This window comes from Pseudophryne corroboree, chromosome 4 (genome assembly GCF_028390025.1).
Source record: "Pseudophryne corroboree isolate aPseCor3 chromosome 4, aPseCor3.hap2, whole genome shotgun sequence".
NCBI lineage: Eukaryota > Metazoa > Chordata > Amphibia > Anura > Myobatrachidae > Pseudophryne > Pseudophryne corroboree.
In genome coordinates, this window is record NC_086447.1 from 683,125,010 (window position 1) to 683,147,934 (window position 22,925).

The following is a 22,925-nucleotide window of genomic DNA, read 5'->3' on the forward strand; positions in this document are numbered from 1 at the left end:
TTACCTCTGGAGCCTCTAGCTGCACTGGAGGCATCCCAGGCCCTAGATCGAAATCTGGAGGACCGAAAGGACTGAGTAGACGGTCCCGGGTAGGTACGTCTAGCAGGTGGAGCCCCTGAAGGGAGAAACATGGATTTTCCAGCAGTAGCTTTGGAGATCCATGTGTCCAATTCCCCTCCGAAGAGCCATTCATATGTGAAAGGAAGAGATTCCACATTACGTTTGGAGTCAGCTTCTGCAATCCACTGACGCAACCATATGGCTCTGCGAGCAGACACAGCCATAGCAGTGGTTCTAGCCTGCATATTGCCAATCTCTTTAAGGGAGTCGCAGAGGACTCTTGCCGTGTCCTGAATGTGTTTTATTAAAGTTACAGTAGTAACTAAGGTCATATCCCCTGAAAGGCCCTCTTGAATTTGAGTAGCCCATGTATGAATGGCATGTGTCATCCAGCAACCAGCAATGACCGGCCTTTGAGCTACACCTGCAGCAGTGTAGACAGATTTTAGAGTGGTCTCTATTTTCCTATCCCCCGTATCTATCACCGTAAAAGAGCCCGGAGCAGGGAGCACCACCTTTTTAGAAAGGCGAGAGATGGAGACATCCAGTGCTGGAGATTCTTCCCTGAATTTCCTGCCTTCAGGGGCAAAAGGGAAGGTATTTAAAAACCTCTTGGATACCTGGTATTTTTTATCTGGATTTTTCCAGGCTAATTTAAATAAATCATTTAATTCTTTAGAATCAGGAAATGTGACAGTTTGTCTTGTGGGAGGATAAATGACTGCTGATTAGTAGCATCCTCTAGGGGGAGCTTTAACACATCCAGTATAGCTATTATAAGGGGTTCAATACCCTGTGTAGGGGTGGAGTCCCCGCATACGGGATCCACATCATCCCCATCATCTTGTATATCATCATCAGTATCTGATAGGAGTGCAGGTAAAGCACGCTTTTGTGCACCTGCAGTGGTTAGGGGGGATATTTTGCAGCTAGATTTGCCACTGCTTGTTGCAGTTCCTGAGTTTTATTGGCATTTGCAGTGAGTTGAGATGACATATCAGACATCATAGTTTTGATAGCCCACAGCCAGGAGGGCTCTGAACTCTCCACCACATTGTTATCAGCATTTTGTGATGACTGACAACACTGCTCACATGATATTGAGCCAGATGAGCTAGGGGAAAATCTAGCATTACACACACTGTATAACTTCTGTTTTACCATTATGAACAAAAACAGGTACAATACACATACAACACAGCCTGAAATACGATACAAGCCTGCCTATTGCATGTGAGAGGAGACACTGGAGAGAGGACACCAGTGCACCCAGCGCTGCACAGCCCCAGTGAGGCTGTCAGCGTTTCACATAAACATATAAACAGTAAGTATGTCTAATGAAAAAACCCTCAGAGGGATGATATTTGTGCACAATATAGTGGCTTTCCCCCTCTACATCCTGTACCAGAGATCCAGCGTGTGACCGTTATGGAGGAGCTGTGTGAGGCTGCTGCTGCTTATGCAGAGGAAGGCGCCAAAATACCACTGAGCCCGATCTAATGTAGCTCCGCCCCCCGCTATGGCGCCGGAGCTACTGTGTAATCTTTATACTGGCCAGGTCTCCTAAGTGTTTGTAGCCTCACATAAATGCTTGGTACAATTGTATTAAGCCAGTCTCATGCAGGGGTCAAAGCGGGTCCCCATCAGGAGGGACCCGTACGCCTCACCTGCGCTTCTGCCACACCGTGAACCGGGGAACCCCCTAGCGGGGTCTCCGGTGTGTACTCACCACAGATGATCATCTTCAGCAGCATTAGAGGTGTGCTGCTTGCTGCAGCTGCGACAGCCAAAGCGCCATGCCCCACTGAACAAACAGCCCCTCAGGACGGTGGTCCTGCAGCGGGGAAGTGGCTCTGCACCTCAAGAGGCCGGTGACCGCCCCCACCCCCTAACTCCCACGGTGCAGGTATGTTATTGCCCAAACAGCATACTGAAATAAAAGTAGAGATGAGCGCCTGAAATTTTTCGGGTTTTGTGTTTTGGTTTTGGGTTCGGTTCCGCGGCCGTGTTTTGGGTTCGAACGCGTTTTGGCAAAACCTCACCGAATTTTTTTTGTCGGATTCGGGTGTGTTTTGGATTCGGGTGTTTTTTTCAAAAAACACTAAAAAACAGCTTAAATCATAGAATTTGGGGGTCATTTTGATCCCAAAGTATTATTAACCTCAAAAACCATAATTTACACTCATTTTCAGTCTATTCTGAATACCTCACACCTCACAATATTATTTTTAGTCCTAAAATTTGCACCGAGGTCGCTGTGTGAGTAAGATAAGCGACCCTAGTGGCCGACACAAACACCGGGCCCATCTAGGAGTGGCACTGCAGTGTCACGCAGGATGTCCCTTCCAAAAAACCCTCCCCAAACAGCACATGACGCAAAGAAAAAAAGAGGCGCAATGAGGTAGCTGTGTGAGTAAGATTAGCGACCCTAGTGGCCGACACAAACACCGGGCCCATCTAGGAGTGGCACTGCAGTGTCACGCAGGATGTCCCTTCCAAAAAACCCTCCCCAAACAGCACATGACGCAAAGAAAAAAAGAGGCGCAATGAGGTAGCTGTGTGAGTAAGATTAGCGACCCTAGTGGCCGACACAAACACCGGGCCCATCTAGGAGTGGCACTGCAGTGTCACGCAGGATGTCCCTTCCAAAAAACCCTCCCCAAACAGCACATGACGCAAAGAAAAAAAGAAGCGCAATGAGGTAGCTGTGTGAGTAAGATTAGCGACCCTAGTGGCCGACACAAACACCGGGCCCATCTAGGAGTGGCACTGCAGTGTCACGCAGGATATCCCTTCCAAAAAACCCTCCCCAAACAGCACATGACGCAAAGAAAAAAAGAGGCGCAATGAGGTAGCTGACTGTGTGAGTAAGATTAGCGACCCTAGTGGCCGACACAAACACCGGGCCCATTTAGGAGTGGCACTGCAGTGTCACGCAGGATGTCCCTTCCAAAAAACCCTCCCCAATCAGCACATGATGCAAAGAAAAAGAAAAGAAAAAAGAGGTGCAAGATGGTATTGTCCTTGGGCCCTCCCACCCACCCTTATGTTGTATAAACAAAACAGGACATGCACACTTTAACCAACCCATCATTTCAGTGACAGGGTCTGCCACACGACTGTGACTGATATGACGGGTTGGTTTGGACCCCCCCCAAAAAAGAAGCAATTAATCTCTCCTTGCACAAACTGGCTCTACAGAGGCAAGATGTCCACCTCATCATCACCCTCCGATATATCACCGTGTACATCCCCCTCCTCACAGATTATCAATTCGTCCCCACTGGAATCCACCATCTCAGCTCCCTGTGTACTTTGTGGAGGCAATTGCTGCTGGTCAATGTCTCCGCGGAGGAATTGATTATAATTCATTTTAATGAACATCATCTTCTCCACATTTTCTGGATGTAACCTCGTACGCCGATTGCTGACAAGGTGAGCGGCGGCACTAAACACTCTTTCGGAGTACACACTTGTGGGAGGGCAACTTAGGTAGAATAAAGCCAGTTTGTGCAAGGGCCTCCAAATTGCCTCTTTTTTCTGCCAGTATAAGTACGGACTGTGTGACGTGCCTACTTGGATGCGGTCACTCATATAATCCTCCACCATTCTATCAATGTTGAGAGAATCATATGCAGTGACAGTAGACGACATGTCCGTAATCGTTGTCAGGTCCTTCAGTCCGGACCAGATGTCAGCATCAGCAGTCGCTCCAGACTGCCCTGCATCACCGCCAGCGGGTGGGCTCGGAATTCTGAGCCTTTTCCTCGCACCCCCAGTTGCGGGAGAATGTGAAGGAGGAGATGTTGACAGGTCGCGTTCCGCTTGACTTGACAATTTTGTCACCAGCAGGTCTTTCAACCCCAGCAGACTTGTGTCTGCCGGAAAGAGAGATCCAAGGTAGGCTTTAAATCTAGGATCGAGCACGGTGGCCAAAATGTAGTGCTCTGATTTCAACAGATTGACCACCCGTGAATCCTTGTTAAGCGAATTAAGGGCTCCATCCACAAGTCCCACATGCCTAGCGGAATCGCTCCGTGTTAGCTCCTCCTTCAATGTCTCCAGCTTCTTCTGCAAAAGCCTGATGAGGGGAATGACCTGACTCAGGCTGGCAGTGTCTGAACTGACTTCACGTGTGGCAAGTTCAAAGGGCATCAGAACCTTGCACAACGTTGAAATCATTCTCCACTGCGCTTGAGACAGGTGCATTCCACCTACTATATCGTGCTCAATTGTATAGGCTTGAATGGCCTTTTGCTGCTCCTCCAACCTCTGAAGCATATAGAGGGTTGAATTCCACCTCGTTACCACTTCTTGCTTCAGATGATGGCAGGGCAGGTTCAGTAGTTTTTGGTGGTGCTCCAGTCTTCTGTACGTGGTGCCTGTACGCCGAAAGTGTCCCGCAATTCTTCTGGCCACCGACAGCATCTCTTGCACGCCCCTGTCGTTTTTTAAAAAATTCTGCACCACCAAATTCAAGGTATGTGCAAAACATGGGACGTGCTGGAATTTGCCCATATTTAATGCACACACAATATTGCTGGCGTTGTCCGATGCCACAAATCCACAGGAGAGTCCAATTGGGGTAAGCCATTCCGCGATGATCTTCCTCAGTTGCCGTAAGAGGTTTTCAGCTGTGTGCGTATTCTGGAAAGCGGTGATACAAAGCGTAGCCTGCCTAGGAAAGAGTTGGCGTTTGCGAGATGCTGCTACTGGTGCCGCCGCTGCTGTTCTTGCGGCGGGAGTCCATACATCTACCCAGTGGGCTGTCACAGTCATATAGTCCTGACCCTGCCCTGCTCCACTTGTCCACATGTCCGTGGTTAAGTGGACATTGGGTACAACTGCATTTTTTTAGGACACTGGTGAGTCTTTTTCTGACGTCCGTGTACATTCTCGGTATCGCCTGCCTAGAGAAGTGGAACCTAGATGGTATTTGGTAACGGGGGCACACTGCCTCAATAAATTGTCTAGTTCCCTGTGAACTAACGGCGGATACCGGACGCACGTCTAACACCAACATAGTTGTCAAGGCCTCAGTTATCCGCTTTGCAGCAGGATGACTGCTGTGATATTTCATCTTCCTCGCAAAGGACTGTTGAACAGTCAATTGCTTACTGGAAGTAGTACAAGTGGGCTTACGACTTCCCCTCTGGGATGACCATCGACTCCCAGCAGCAACAACAGCAGCGCCAGCAGCAGTAGGCGTTACACGCAAGGATGCATCGGAGGAATCCCAGGCAGGAGAGGAATCGTCAGAATTGCCAGTGACATGGCCTGCAGGACTATTGGCATTCCTGGGGAAGGAGGAAATTGACACTGAGGGAGTTGGTGGGGTGGTTTGCGTGAGCTTGGTTACAAGAGGAAGGGATTTACTGGTCAGTGGACTGCTTCCGCTGTCACCCAAAGTTTTTGAACTTGTCACTGACTTATTATGAATGCGCTGCAGGTGACGTATAAGGGAGGATGTTCCGAGGTGGTTAACGTCCTTATCCCTACTTATTACAGCTTGACAAAGGGAACACACGGCTTGACACCTGTTGTCCGCATTTCTGTTGAAATACCTCCACACCGAAGAGCTGATTTTTTGGTATTTTCACCTGGCATGTCAACGGCCATATTCCTCCCACGGACAACAGGTGTCTCCCCGGGTGCCTGACTTAAACAAACCACCTCACCATCAGAATCCTCCTGGTCAATTTCCTCCCCAGCGCCAGCAACACCCATATCCTCCTCATCCTGGTGTACTTCAACACTGACATCTTCAATCTGACTATCAGGAACTGGACTGCGGGTGCTCCTTCCAGCACTTGCAGGGGGCGTGCAAATGGTGGAAGGCGCATGCTCTTCACGTCCAGTGTTGGGAAGGTCAGGCATCGCAACCGACACAATTGGACTCTCCTTGTGGATTTGGGATTTCGAAGAATGCACAGTTCTTTGCTGTGCTGCTTTTGCCAGCTTGAGTCTTTTCATTTTTCTAGCGAGAGGCTGAGTGCTTCCATCCTCATGTGAAGCTGAACCACTAGCCATGAACATAGGCCAGGGCCTCAGCCGTTCCTTGCCACTCCGTGTCGTAAATGGCATATTGGCAAGTTTACGCTTCTCCTCCGACAATTTTATTTTAGGTTTTGGAGTCCTTTTTTTCTGATATTTGGTGTTTTGGATTTGACATGCTCTGTACTATGACATTGGGCATCGGCCTTGGCAGACGACGTTGCTGGCATTTCATCGTCTCGGCCATGACTAGTGGCAGCAGCTTCAGCACGAGGTGGAAGTGGATCTTGATCTTTCCCTAATTTTGGAACCTGAACATTTTTGTTCTCCATATTTTAATAGGCACAACTAAAAGGCACCTCAGGTAAACAATGGAGATGGATACTAGTATACAATTATGGACTGCCTGCCGAGTGCAGACACAGAGGTAGCCACAGCCGTGAACTACCGTACTGTACTGTGTCTGCTGCTAATATAGACTGGTTGATAAAGAGATGTCTATGTAACTATGTATGTATAAAGAAGAAAGAAAAAAAAACCACGGTTAGGTGGTATACAATTATGGATGGACTGCCTGCCGAGTGCAGACACAGAGGTAGCCACAGCCGTGAACTACCGTACTGTACTGTGTCTGCTGCTAATAATATAGACTGGTTGATAAAGAGATGTCGTAGTAGTATGTATGTATAAAGAAGAAAGAAAAAAAAACCACGGTTAGGTGGTATACAATTATGGACGGACTGCCTGCCGAGTGCAGACACAGAGGTAGCCACAGCCGTGAACTACCGTACTGTACTGTGTCTGCTGCTAATATAGACTGGTTGATAAAGAGATGTCTATGTAACTATGTATGTATAAAGAAGAAAGAAAAAAAAACCACGGTTAGGTGGTATACAATTATGGACGGACTGCCTGCCGAGTGCAGACACAGAGGTAGCCACAGCCGTGAACTACCGTACTGTACTGTGTCTGCTGCTAATATAGACTGGTTGATAAAGAGATGTCTATGTAACTATGTATGTATAAAGAAGAAAGAAAAAAAAACCACGGTTAGGTGGTATACAATTATGGACGGACTGCCTGCCGAGTGCAGACACAGAGGTAGCCACAGCCGTGAACTACCGTACTGTACTGTGTCTGCTGCTAATATAGACTGGTTGATAAAGAGATGTCTATGTAACTATGTATGTATAAAGAAGAAAGAAAAAAAGACCACGGTTAGGTGGTATACAATTATGGACGGACTGCCTGCCGAGTGCAGACACAGAGGTAGCCACAGCCGTGAACTACCGTACTGTACTGTGTCTGCTGCTAATATAGACTGGTTGATAAAGAGATGTCTATGTAACTATGTATGTATAAAGAAGAAAGAAAAAAAACCACGGTTAGGTGGTATACAATTATGGACGGACTGCCTGCCGAGTGCAGACACAGAGGTAGCCACAGCCGTGAACTACCGTACTGTACTGTGTCTGCTGCTAATATAGACTGGTTGATAAAGAGATGTCGTAGTAGTATGTATGTATAAAGAAGAAAAAAAACCCACGGTTAGGTGGTATACAATTATGGACGGACTGCCTGCCGAGTGCAGACACAGAGGTAGCCACAGCCGTGAACTACCGTACTGTGTCTGCTGCGACTGGATGATAAATGATATAAAAAATATATATATATCACTACTGCAGCCGGACAGGTATATATTATATATTATATAATGACGGACCTGCTGGACACTGTCTGTCAGCAGAATGAGTTTTATTTTTATAGAATAAAAAAAAAAACAACACACAAGTGAAGTCACACGACAAGTGTTTAACTTTTTCAGGCAATCACAATATAAGTATACTACTAACTATACTGGTGGTCAGTGTGGTCAGGTCACTGGTCAGTCACACTGGCAGTGGCACTCCTGCAGCAAAAGTGTGCACTGTTTAATTTTAATATAATATTATGTACTCCTGGCTCCTGCTATAACCTATAACTGGCACTGCAGTGCTCCCCAGTCTCCCCCACAATTATAAGCTGTGTGAGCTGAGCAGTCAGACAGATATATAATATATATAGATGATGCAGCACACTGGGCTGAGCCTGAGCAGTGCACACAGATATGGTATGTGACTGAGTCACTGTGTGTATCGCTTTTTTCAGGCAGAGAACGGATATATTAAATAAACTGCACTGTCTGGTGGTCACTCACTATATAATATTATGTACTCCTGGCTCCTGCTATAACCTATAACTGGCACTGCAGTGCTCCCCAGTCTCCCCCACAATTATAAGCTGTGTGAGCTGAGCAGTCAGACAGATATATAATATATATAGATGATGCAGCACACTGGGCTGAGCCTGAGCAGTGCACACAGATATGGTATGTGACTGAGTCACTGTGTGTATCGCTTTTTTCAGGCAGAGAACGGATATATTAAATAAACTGCACTGTCTGGTGGTCACTCACTAGTAAACTCTCTGCACTCTCTACACTTCTACAGTACTCCTCCTAGTCCTAAGCTCCAGTAAATCTCTCTCTCTTATAATCTAAATGGAGAGGACGCCAGCCACGTCCTCTCCCTATCAATCTCAATGCACGTGTGAAAATGGCGGCGACGCGCGGCTCCTTATATAGAATCCGAGTCTCGCGAGAATCCGACAGCGTCATGATGACGTTCGGGCGCGCTCGGGTTAACCGAGCAAGGCGGGAGGATCCGAGTCTGCTCGGACCCGTGAAAAAAACCATGAAGTTCGGGCGGGTTCGGATTCAGAGAAACCGAACCCGCTCATCTCTAAATAAAAGATTAAAAGAAATTGAAGAAAAACTCTGGAGCTTGCAGAGTGTGCATCCTCTCCTGAGGGCACTTTTTTCTAAGCTGCCTGTAGGAGGGGGCATAGAGGGGAGGAGCCAGCAGACCCAGTTGAAGAAATTTAAAGTGCACTGGCTACTTTGGACCAGTCTATGCCCCATCGTACTAATTCTGTCCCCAATATCCCTTATCGATGCTAGAGAATTGAATTGAATTGAATTGAATTTATTGTTATCATTAAATATTCACGTATGAACAAACAATGAAATTTCCGTGTGAGTAAAACAGATATCATAAGTACAACACCAATAAAACACCATAAAATAATTATTTTTTTTAAAATATTTGTGAGAGCCGTGGGAACACAATAGACACATAAGCAGGTACTACACTCCTATCTGCCCCCTAAACCATTAAGCATGTTAACTGCCCTAGGGAAAAAACTATGCCTCAACCGACTAGTTTTACACAATAAAGATCTATAACGTAGGTTAGAAGGAAGCAGGGTAAATACCCCATAATTGGGGGGAGTTACATCATTCAATATACTCCTGGCCTTCTTAAGGAGCCTCTTTTCATAAATAAATTGAATGTTTGGCAATACTGAACCAACTATTCTTCCAGCAGTTTTAACAATTCTGTCAAGCGATTCACGCTCTGCTACCTTACAATTTCCGTACCAAACGGAAATACCATATGTAAGCACACTTTCAATGATACAAGAATAAAAATTAACTAAAATTGGCTCAGATATTCCTGCTAGACGCATTTTCCTAAGAAAATATGGCCCTCATTCCGAGTTGATCGCTCGGTAATTTTCTTCGCATCGCAGTGAAATTCCGCTTAGTACGCATGCGCAATATTCGCACTGCGACTGCGCCAAGTAATTTTACAATGAAGATAGTATTTTTACTCACGGCTTTTTCTTCGCTCTGGCGAACGTAGTGTGATTGACAGGAAATGGGTGTTACTGGGCGGAAACACAGCGTTTTCGGGGCGTGTGGATAAAAACGCTACCGTTTCCGGAAAAAACGCAGGAGTGGCCGGAGAAACGGGGGAGTGTCTGGGCGAACGCTGGGTGTGTTTATGACGTCAAACCAGGAACGACAAGCACTGAACTGAACGCAGATGCCGAGTAAGTCTGAAGCTACTCTGAAACTGCTAAGTAGTTTGTAATCGCAATATTGCGAATACATCGGTCGCAATTTTAAGAAGCTAAGATACACTCCCAGTAGGCGTAGGCTTAGCGTGAGCAACTCTGCTAAATTCGCCTTGCGAGCGATCAACTCGGAATGAGGGCCTATAACCGTTGTTGGGCTTTCTTTATGACATTGTCAATATGATAATGCCATGACAAGTCGTTAGATATAATCATACCCAAGAATTTAAAAGATGTAACTATCTCCACCTCTTGATTGTCCAGAACCAAAGGACTGTAAGTATACTGATTTAATATCCTAAAATCTAAAATCATCTCTTTTGTTTTTGTGGCATTAAGAATCAGATGATTATCCTGACTCCATTTCTCCAGCCTACATACTTCAGATATGAATTCAGAGTCATTGTTTCTACTAATAAGACCTACTATAGCAATATCATCTGCAAATTTAAGTATGTGCACCGTGTCAGAAACAGAGACACAGTCATGGGTAAACAGGGAATAAAGAAATGGACTCAGCACACATCCCTGTGGCACACCGGTGCTAATCATTACCTCATTTGTAATTTTATTATTGACCCTGACTGCCTGAGGCCTATTTGTTAAAAAGTCAAAGATCCATCTACAGACAAAATTGTCCACACCTAGTTGAATCAATTTGGTAATTAAGGACGCAGGAATAACGGTGTTAAAAGCCGAGCTATAATCTACGAATAAAATTCTTACTGAAGAATCCCTGTTTTCTAGATGAGTAAGCACATGGTGAAATAGGGTAAGGGCTGCGTCATCAGTGGATCTATTTGCCCTATATGCAAATTGAAACTGATCAAGGGTAACTGGTATAAAACCCTTTAAATGTCTAATAACCAGTTTTTCGAATGACTTCATTATTAATGACGTAAGGGCAATTGGCCTGAAGTCATTTGGCTCCTTAGCATTAATTTTACCATTTTTTGGGATGGGAGTGATTATTGTTGATTTAAAATTTTTTGGAACAATACACTGTGCTAGGGAGAGGTTAAAAATTATGGTAAAAATACCTGCTAATTGTTCTGAACAGTTCTTAATAACACTCCCTGAAATTCCATCAGGGCCTGAGGCTTTACTGGGATTGGTAGCAGCAAAACATTTCCTAACAGACAACTCATCTAGTACCAATGGCTCACCGTTACCTTCATTAACCACACATGTGCAAGGGAGGTCAGCATCCTTGTCGAAACGTGAGTAGAAAATATTCAACGTTTCGCCAAACGTGGGATCTGCTGGTTGTTTTAAGTAACTTTTATTTGCCTTACGGTCAGTAATGTCCTGGATTCCCTTCCACATACTTCTTGCATCCCTGTCATTTTTGAATTTAGTTTCAATCATGACAGAGAATGCCTTTTTTGCATCACGGATTCCCTGTTTCAGGTTTAATCTGGCAACCCTAAAAGCAACTGGGTCGTTGGATTTAAAAGCTCTATCCCTCGCTGCTAATAACAATCTCACCGTGCTATTAATCCAAGGTTTGTTGTTGGCAAAGAGTTTCACACGTTTTTTAACAGTTACACTGCAACAGTTAATATAACCTAATACCATAGAAGTAAGATGGTCTACATTTACCAAGTTATCATTCTCCTCCTCTTGGGATTCTATAACAAACAAGCCCCAATCCGTAAATTCTAAAATATCTTGGAGTCTAGTCATGGCACCCTGTGGCCATATTGTAACAGTTTTGCTCTCAGGTTTAAAACGTCGGACTAGGGATCTATATATTGGCACCAAGTACAAGGAGATATGATCAGAGTTACCAATATTAGCATGCCTATAGCATGAATAAGCCTCCTTAATGTTACAATAGACATGATCTAATACATTTTCCCCTCTAGTAGGAGTTTTTACATACTGGTAGTATTTAGGGAGGATAGACTTCAATCTGGCCTGATTAAAGTCCCCTGCCACTAAAAATACACCATCTACATATTTAGATTCTAGTTTAGTTATGGCAGTATACAAACATCCCAGAGCGGATACCACATGAGCGTCTGGGGGGATATAGACCGCAACCACAATTACCACTGAAAATTCTCTTGGCAGATAAAAAGGACGGCATTTAACAATAGCGTATTCTATGTTAGCTGAACAAAAGGTATCAATAAGAGATGCGTCGGAACACCAACTATCGTTCACGTACACACACCCCCCTATGGATTTACCAGAATCCAGGGTCCTATCTGATCTAAATAATGTTCTATCCGCAAGCTGTACAGCAGTGTCCAACATAAAATCATTCAGCCAAGTCTCTGTAAATATCATAAGAGAACAAGAATTAATAAAAAACTGACAGGCCATTATCGCCCGAATCTCGTCTAACTTGTATACAGGAAACAGGAATAAGAATTAATTTGCAATTATTTGTCAAACTTAGATAGTAAAAGTCATTTTTTTAACTACTACTGCATGACTGCTTTGTTTATATGACTATATAATACACCATTTTAAGGATCTGTTGCTTTTTTAATAAAAGAGTAATTTGGACACATTACTACCGATGTTGTATTGCATCTTCATCTATTATTCAAACCATATGAAAGTGTGATGGTAGCTTGTGCTCACAATTTTTTGGTACAGTGTACATGAAGATATAAGGTTATGGGGGAAATTCAATTGTACCCATTAATTTTTCGCCCAAATAAAACAGGAAACAGGCTTTTACAGTGATTTTTGCCAGATGGGCTTATCAGGCAATTCAATTGTAGCCCTTTTTCTCACATGAAAACACATGGATAATTCTCAAGATCCATGTGTTTTCGTGGCTACGATCATGAAAACGAGTCAGTTATCAGGGATTTTATTTTGCCTTCCCCCGGCAGGTGAAAAAAAATCCCTGATGGTGCTGTCTTTAGGGGCTAATTGTATTGCTCCCGGGGGAATTTAATTCCCCCCTATATATTAATGTAAAGTATTTGAGTTCTTTATTGTTTGTAAACTACTGTAGTTACAGTTCTGTTTTCTGTTTGCTTTGTTTTTTCATATTAGGGTGATGCTCACTTTGTACAGTATTTACAATATTAAAGACATTTATTAAACTTCTCATATTGCTATTATAAGGAGATCCATTGCAAAGCATAACAGCAGCATTGTGCGACTTGCCAAAGTGTTCTTAGGATTCCATTAAGGCACGCGGGTTTACAGAGCAAGATTAACGTGTAGTAGCAGTAGCTCATACAGGCAGAAGATGGACCGAGTGAAGCTGTTCCTGATGGAATGCGGAGAAGGCGCCCTAATGAGCTATTTTTTATAGAGTAGTACAGAAAAGAGATTTAAGTTACTGTAATGTGAAAATTGTGTAGAGAAAACAACAGTGCTTTCCAAAGCTGACATTTCATAGTTGGTTGGCCAGAACCATTCATTTTTGGAAGTGGCAATATTCAGGGGAAAAACAGTTTTATGTTTTTCAATGTTTACTCTTTAACTCAATACTGTGTTGTACATTTTTTAAAGAAGATATTATTGATAGACTACAGTAAAAATATCTTATGCACCTAATCTTTTTGTTAAATTATTTTTAACCCTTCTGATATGACTTCAGCTCAGATTAGTGCCATATGCTGTAATACATTCACAAAAGAGGTTTAGTTAAGGTGCAAGTAAGGCCATTAGCTGGGCCCTATTTAACAATGAGACATAACCTCTTTAGCATTGTGTACGTTCGTTTTGTTGCGGGTCAGTTCCCATCTATAAATGCCCATTTATCAGCCACAGTGAAATGGCTGATATCTGAACCAGTCTGAATCTAAAGCACGCTCGCAAAGATGCGTATGCAGCCAGGGGCGCAAGTGCAAAGACACATTCCAACCTACAGTATGTACGACTGAGAATCGGGCCCAAAATGTGTATTGCTGAGCTGAATAATATACATAAAATAACTGGAATTGTCATAATCTTATATCCTGTTCAATTTCCCTCCTCTGCATTAAATTGGCATGTTAAGCAGGAGACAATTGTCTAACAGAGCCTTTGAAGTGTACCAATCGTGGAATACAATGGGGAATCTGTTTATAGCTGAAAATACACTTACATTTTTTTTGCTTTCTGTCCGGTTGCATAAATCACGTATGCTCTCCAAGATGGCCTCCTCTTTTGGTTTGACTGTAACAGAATTGCTACTCAGAGCTGCTGCAATTTCTTCCTTGAAAGATTCAAGATGGCTTTGGGCAACTTTGGCCTCCCCGAGACTGCTCTTTAAAGTCATGTCCAACTCGGTGGAGCTTTTCTTAATTAGGCTCAACTCTTGCTTGCTGGCTGTCCAGGCCTGTTGTGATGCACTTAGCCTGTCCTGAAGCATTATGGTCTCCCTTTCCAGAGCTTGCTTGGCATCAGTTGCATTTTCCAAATTCTGAAGTAAAGATGAATATACTGATATAATACTGATTGTAAAATTGAGTCTTTTAATAAGAAATTATAAATATTAAACTATCAATACTTAACTTTATGGAGGAAATTCAATTGTGTTTGGGCACCCAAACCTTCTGTGTCTGAGCCAATGGGCGTGAGCTCCGCAGGTGCCCATTATTTCTGGTTGCACCCTACTGAGTTGCGAGTGGAAATCGTACCAAAGTGGGATTTTGGGAACACAGACTGCGCTTCGGCAGTGTACCCAATACTTTGCATGGGTTTAGCCTCTTCATGTGACTAAACCCGGTGCATTTGGGTACAACAAGCACGATAAGTAATGGGTGCCCGTAGCACTCGCGTCTATCTGCAGAACAAATTAATATTGCCTGCCGAGCGCTCATTACTTACACGCCCTCAAAAACAATAGAAATCCCCCCTATATGTTATCAGTGTTCTACAACATCTTAGTTTTTGTATGGCTCCTTATAAATTGTCTTATCATGGAGTATAATTTATAGGAGGTGCTCAGCACTAATTATAACTATCAAAGCAACTACTCAAGAAATGATCTCCTATTGGAGTGATCCACAGGAACAGATGTATAGCAATAGCATTCATATTTACTACCTGGAGCATGAGAGTAACCTAAAAAGATGTCACCTTACATCCTAGTGCACAGATACAGACATACTAAGACACTGGTACATAGAAATAGATTACCACAGACACCGACACACAGACACCAATGCAGAAAAATGTCTGTGCACAGACAGTAACATATTGCGTTGACACAGAGACAGGCATACATAAATAATGGCACACAAATAAGAACAAACTGCTCCTGCTGCTTTTAGGCAACAGATGCAATTTAACCCCTTGTTGACAGTTTTCTCATCCCTCTACTGAGGCTATTTTTCAATGTTTGCACTTGACACAATCCAGCATCAACATCACTGAAATGCAATACCCACACAAATTATACCATGGGGTATATTTACTAAGCTCCCGATTTTTTCATCAAAGTGTCATCTCGGGAATTTACTAAACTGAAATCTCGGCAGTGATGAGGGCATTCGTATTTTTTTGGAAGTCAAAGAAAAAAAATACGAATGAATACACCATCGGTCAAACACGCCTGTATTTTATACAGCTCAGTAATTTACTAAAAATTCGAATTCACAATCACTGCCGGCAATAGCCAAACACTGCCGTGAAAAAATACAAATCGTAAAAAAAAGCAGTTTTCAAATAGTGTTCTGATAGGTATGCACGGATCCGTGAGATCTATGCATGTTTATCAGTGGGAAGGGGTGTGAAAGAGTTAACAATCTTGAAAAAAAATTGTGTGGGGTCCCCCCTCCTAAGCATAACCAGCCTTGGGCCGGTTCCCCCATATTTTAACTACCAGCACCGGGCTCTGCGCCTGGTCCTAGTGCAAAAAATACGGGGGACAAAAAGCGTAGGGGTCCCCCGTATTTTTAACACCAACACTGGGCTTCACTAGTCAGAGAGATAATGCCACAGCCGGGGGACACTTTCATATTGGTCCCTGCGGCCCTGGCATTAAATCACCAACTAGTCACCCCTGGCCGGGGTACCCTGGAGGAGTGGGGACCCCTTAAATCAAGGGGTCCCCCCCTCCAGCCACCCAAGGGCCAGGGGTGAAGCCCGAGGCTGCCCCCCCCCCCATCCAAGGGCAGCAGATGGGAGGCTAATAGCCTTTTGTGTAAAAAAAAGAATATTGTTTTTTGTAGCAGAACTACAAGTCCCAGCAAGCCTCCCCCGCAAGCTGGTACTTGGAGAACCACAAGTACCAGCATGCAGGGGGGGGGTGAAACGGTCCCGCTGGTACCTGTAGTTCTACTACAAAAAAAATCCAAATAAAAACAAAACACACACACCGTGATAGTACAATTTTATTAAACATAGTGATGAGCGGGTTCGGTTCCTCGGAATCCGAACCCGCCCGAACTTCACCTTTTTTTTACACGGGTCCGAGCGACTCGGATCCTCCCGCCTTGCTCGGTTAACCCGAGCGCGCCCGAACGTCATCATTCCGCTGTCGGATTCTCACGAGACTCGGATTCTATATAAGGAGCCGCGCGTCGCCGCCATTTTCACACGTGCATTGAGATTGATAGGGAGAGGACGTGGCTGGCGTCCTCTCCGAGTCCGTTGTATTATATATATTAGAACTTAGTTAGTTATAATTGTGGGAAAGATTGGGGACGGGGAGCAGCTGTTAGGGAGTACAGTGCAGGGTTTTGAGTTTAATCCGTTGTTTCTCTGCCTGAAAAAAAACGCTCCACCATATCTGTGCTCACTCAGTGTGCTGCACTGCTGCATGATATATCTGTGCTGAGTGCACTGCTCACACTGCCTAATTGTGGGGACTGGGGAGCAATTATAGCAGGAGTACAGTGCAGTTTTGCTGACAGTGACCACCAGTCCAGTATACGTTTGTCTGCCTGAAAAACACTGTGGTGTTTTTTTTTTTCTTTCTTCATGCTAGTTTGTTTAGCAGTCTGCTGACACTGCAGTGTCCACCAGGTCCGTTATACAGTATATTATATATATAATTAAGCACTAAGCAGCAGTATGGTAGGCCACGGCTGTACCTACCTCTGTGTCGACTCGTCACTCGTCGTCCATAAGTATAAGTAATACTATCCATCCATCTACATTGTATACCTGTGGTGTTTTGTTTTTTTTCCTTCTTCATACTAGTTTAGCAGTCTGCTGCTGACACTGTCCACCAGGTCCGTTATACAGTATACTATATTTATATATAAGCACTAAGCAGCAGTACGGTAGGCCACGGCTGTACCTACCTCTGTGTCGTCACTCGTCGTCCATAAGTATAAGTAATACTATACTATCCATCCATCTACATTGTATACCTGTGGTGTTTTTTTTTTCTTTCTTCATACTAGTTTAGCAGTCTGCTGACACTGTCCACCAGGTCCGTTATACACACAGTATATTATATTTATATATAAGCACTAAGCAGCAGTACGGTAGGCCACGGCTGTACCTACCTCTGTGTCGTCAGTGCACTCGTCGTCCATAAGTATAAGTAATACTATACTATCCATCCATCTACATTGTATACCTGTGGTGGTTTTTTTTTCTTTCTTCATACTAGTTTAGCAGTCTGCTGACACTGTCCACCAGGTCCGTTATACAGTATATTATATTTATATAAAAGCACTAAGCAGCAGTACGGTAGGCCACGGCTGTACCTACCTCTGTGTCGTCACTCGTCGTCCATAAGTATAAGTAATACTATACTATCCATCCATCTACATTGTATACCTGTGGTGGTTTTTTTTTCTTTCTTCATACTAGTTTAGCAGTCTGCTGACACTGTCCACCAGGTCCGTTATACAGTATATCATATTTATATATAAGCACTAAGCAGCAGTACGGTAGGCCACGGCTGTACCTACCTCTGTGTCGTCACTCGTCGTCCATAAGTATAAGTAATACTATACTATCCATCCATCTACATTGTATACCTGTGGTGGTTTTTTTTTCTTTCTTCATACTAGTTTAGCAGTCTGCTGACACTGTCCACCAGGTCCGTTATACAGTATATTATATTTATATATAAGCACTAAGCAGCAGTACGGTAGGCCACGGCTGTACCTACCTCTGTGTCATCACTCGTCGTCCATAAGTATAAGTAATACTATACTATCCATCCATCTACATTGTATACCTGTGGTGGGTTTTTTTTCTTTCTTCATACTAGTTTAGCAGTCTGCTGACACTGTCCACCAGGTCCGTTATACAGTATATTATATTTATATATAAGCACTAAGCAGCAGTACGGTAGGCCACGGCTGTACCTACCTCTGTGTCGTCACTCGTCGTCCATAAGTATAAGTAATACTATACTATCCATCCATCTACATTGTATACCTGTGGTGGTTTTTTTTTCTTTCTTCATACTAGTTTAGCAGTCTGCTGACACTGTCCACCAGGTCCGTTATACAGTATATTATATTTATATATAAGCACTAAGCAGCAGTACGGTAGGCCACGGCTGTACCTACCTCTGTGTCGTCACTCGTCGTCCATAAGTATAAGTAATACTATACTATCCATCCATCTACATTGTATACCTGTGGTGGGTTTTTTTTCTTTCTTCATACTAGTTTAGCAGTCTGCTGACACTGTCCACCAGGTCCGTTATACAGTATATTATATTTATATATAAGCACTAAGCAGCAGTACGGTAGGCCACGGCTGTACCTACCTCTGTGTCGTCACTCGTCGTCCATAAGTATAAGTAATACTATACTATCCATCCATCTACATTGTATACCTGTGGTGGGTTTTTTTTCTTTCTTCATACTAGTTTAGCAGTCTGCTGACACTGTCCACCAGGTCCGTTATACAGTATATTATATTTATATATAAGCACTAAGCAGCAGTACGGTAGGCCACGGCTGTACCTACCTCTGTGTCGTCACTCGTCGTCCATAAGTATCTACATTGTATACCTGTGGTGGTTTTTTTTTCTTTCTTCATACTAGTTTAGCAGTCTGCTGACACTGTCCACCAGGTCCGTTATACATTATATTATATTTATATATAAGCACTAAGCAGCAGTACGGTAGGCCACGGCTGTACCTACCTCTGTGTCGTCACTCGTCGTCCATAAGTATAAGTAATACTATACTATCCATCCATCTACATTGTATACCTGTGGTGGTTTTTTTTTCTTTCTTCATACTAGTTTAGCAGTCTGCTGACACTGTCCACCAGGTCCGTTATACAGTATATTATATTTATATAAGCACTAAGCAGCAGTACGGTAGGCCACGGCTTTACCTACCTCTGTGTCGTCACTCGTAGTCCATAAGTATAAGTAATACTATACTATCCATCCATCTACATTGTATACCTGTGGTGGTTTTTTTATCTTTCTTCATACTAGTTTAGCAGTCTGCTGACACTGTCCACCAGGTCCGTTATACAGTATATTATATTTATATATAAGCACTAAGCAGCAGTACGGTAGGCCACGGCTGTACCTACCTCTGTGTCGTCACTCGTCGTCCATAAGTATCTACATTGTATACCTGTGGTGGTTTTTTTTTCTTTCTTCATACTAGTTTAGCAGTCTGCTGACACTGTCCACCAGGTCCGTTATACATTATATTATATTTATATATAAGCACTAAGCAGCAGTACGGTAGGCCACGGCTGTACCTACCTCTGTGTCGTCACTCGTCGTCCATAAGTATAAGTAATACTATACTATCCATCCATCTACATTGTATACCTGTGGTGGTTTTTTTTTCTTTCTTCATACTAGTTTAGCAGTCTGCTGACACTGTCCACCAGGTCCGTTATACAGTATATTATATTTATATAAGCACTAAGCAGCAGTACGGTAGGCCACGGCTTTACCTACCTCTGTGTCGTCACTCGTAGTCCATAAGTATAAGTAATACTATACTATCCATCCATCTACATTGTATACCTGTGGTGGTTTTTTTATCTTTCTTCATACTAGTTTAGCAGTCTGCTGACACTGTCCACCAGGTCCGTTATACAGTATATTATATTTATATATAAGCACTAAGCAGCAGTACGGTAGGCCACGGCTGTACCTACCTCTGTGTCGTCACTCGTCGTCCATAAGTATAAGTAATACTATACTATCCATCCATCTACATTGTATACCTGTGGTGGCTTTTAGTTGTGCGCAAAATATGGAGAACAAAAATGTGGAGGTTAAAAAAATAGGGAAAGATCAAGATCCACTTCCACCTCGTGCTGAAGCTGCTGCCACTAGTCATGGCCGAGACGATGAAATGCCATCAACGTCGTCTGCCAAGGCCGATGCCCAATGTCATAGTACAGAGCATGTAAAATCCAAAACACAAAAGATCAGTAAAAAATGACCCAAAAATCAAAATTAAAAGCGTCTGAGGAGAAGCGTAAACTTGCCAATATGCCATTTACGACACGGAGTGGCAAGGAACGGCTGAGGCCCTGGCCTATGTTCATGGCTAGTGGTTCAGCTTCACATGAGGATGGAAGCACTCATCCTCTCGCTAGAAAAAAGAAAAGACTTGCGGCAAAAGCACAGCAAAGAACTGTGCGTTCTTCGAAATCACAAATCCCAAAGGAGAGTCCAATTGTGTCAGTTGCGATGCCTGACCTTCCCAACACTGGACGGGAAGAGCTTGCGCCTTCCACCATTTGCACGCCCCCTGCGAGTGTTGAAAGGAGCACCCGCAGTCCAGTTCCTGATAGTGAAATTGAAGATGTCAGTGTTGAAGTACACCAGGATGAGGATATGGGTGTTGCTGGCGCTGGGGAGGAAATTGACAAGAAGGATTCTGATGGTGAGGTGGTTTGTTTAAGTCAGGCACCCGGGGAGACACCTGTTGTCTGTGGGAGGAATATGGCCATTGACATGCCTGGTGAAAATACCAAAAAAATCAGCTCTTCAGTGTGGAAGTATTTCAACAGAAATGCGGACAACTGGTGTCAAGCCGTGTGTTGCCTTTGTCAAGCTGTAATAAGTAGGGGTAAGGACGTTAACCACCTCGGAACATCCTCCCTTATACGTCACCTGCAGCGCATTCATAATAAGTCAGTGACAAGTTCAAAAACTTTGGGCGACAGCGGAAGCAGACCACTGACCAGTAAATCCCTTCCTCTTGTAACCAAGCTCGCGCAAACCACACCACCAACTCCCTCAGTGTCAATTTCCTCCTTACCCAGGAAAGCCAATAGTCCTGCAGGCCATGTCACTGGCAAGTCTGACGAGTCCTCTCCTGCCTGGGATTCCTCCGATGCATCCTTGAGTGTAACGCCTACTGCTGCTGGCACTGCTGTTGTTGCTGCTGGGAGTCGATCGTCATCCCAGAGGGGAAGTCGGAAGACCACTTGTACTACTTCCAGTAAGCAATTGACTGTCCAACAGTCCTTTGCGAGGAAGATGAAATATCACAGCAGTCATCCTGTTGCAAAGCGGATAACTGAGGCCTTGACAACTATGTTGGTGTTAGACGTGCGTCCGGTATCCGCCGTTAGTTCACAGGGAACTAGACAATTTCTTGAGGTAGTGTGCCCCCGTTACCAAATACCATCTAGGTTCCACTTCTCTAGGCAGGCGATACCGAGAATGTACACGGACGTCAGAAAAAGACTCCACAGTGTCCTAAAAAATGCAGTTGTACCCAATGTCCACTTAACCACGGACGGCGGCACCAGTAGCAGCATCTCGCAAACGCCAACTCGTTCCTAGGCAGGCTACGCTTTGTATCACCGCTTTCAGAATACGCACACAGCTGAAAACCTCTTACGGCAACTGAGGAAGATCATCGCAGAATGGCTTACCCCAATTGGACTCTCCTGGGGATTTGTGGCATCGGACAACGCCAGCAATATTGTGCGTGCATTACATCTGGGCAAATTCCAGCACGTCCCATGTTTTGCACATACCTTGAATTTGGTGGTGCAGAATTATTTAAAAAACGACAGTGGCGTGCAAGAGATGCTGTCGGTGGCCAGAAGAATTGCGGGCCACTTTCGGCGTGCAGGCACTGCGTACAGAAGACTGGAGCACCACCAAAAAAACCTGAACCTGCCCTGCCATCATCTGAAGCAAGAGGTGGTAACGAGGTGGAATTCAACCCTCTATATGCTTCAGAGGATGGAGGAGCAGCAAAAGGCCATTCAAGCCTATACATCTGCCCACGATATAGGCAAAGGAGGTGGAATGCACCTGTCTCAAGCGCAGTGGAGAATGATTTCAACGTTGTGCAAGGTTCTGCTGCCCTTTGAACTTGCCACACGTGAAGTCAGTTCAGACACTGCCAGCCTGAGTCAGGTCATTCCCCTCATCAGGCTTTTGCAGAAGAAGCTGTAGGCATTGAAGGAGGAGCTAAAACAGAGCGATTCCGCTAGGCATGTGGGACTTGTGGATGGAGCCCTTCATTCGCTTAACCAGGATTCACGTGTGGTCAATCTGTTGAAATCAGAGCACTACATTTTGGCCACCGTGCTCGATCCTATATTTAAAACCTACGTTGGATCTCTCTTTCCGGCAGACACAAGTCTGCAGGGGTTCAAAGAACTGCTGGTGAGAAAATTGTCAAGTCAAGCGGAACGCGACCTGTCAACATCTCCTCCTTCACATTCTCCCGCAACTGGGGGTGCGAGGAAAAGGCTACGAATTCCGAGCCCACCCGCTGGCGATGATGCTGGGCAGTCTGGAACGACTGCTGATGCTGACATCTGGTCCGGACTGAAGGACCTGCCAATGATTACTGACATGTCGTCTACTGTCACTGCATATGATTCTCTCACCATTGAAAGAATGGTGGAGGATTATATGAGTGACCGCATCCAAGTAGGCACGTCAGACAGTCCGTACGTATACTGGCAGGGAAAAGAGGCAATTTGGAGGCCCTTGCACAAACTGGCTTTATTCTACCTAAGTTGCCCTCCCTCCAGTGTGTACTCCGAAAAAGTGTTTAGTGCCGCCGCTCACCTTGTCAGCAATCGGC

At 44.3% G+C, this 22,925-nt stretch overlaps 1 protein-coding gene across 2 annotated transcripts in view; it reads right to left on the reverse strand.

Moving 5' to 3' along the window:
- Positions 1-22,925, reverse strand: part of CCDC170 (coiled-coil domain containing 170) — a 242,599-nt gene that overhangs the window by 112,964 nt on the left and 106,710 nt on the right. Inside the window, exon 8 of one of the 2 annotated variants that reach the window (XM_063917873.1) lies at positions 14,072-14,389. The exons of the other annotated variant lie outside the window; for it this stretch is intronic. Within the exon in view, the coding sequence (XP_063773943.1) occupies positions 14,072-14,389 (318 nt within the window). The remainder of the gene's footprint in view (positions 1-14,071; positions 14,390-22,925) is intronic. 2 annotated transcript variants of the gene reach the window in all.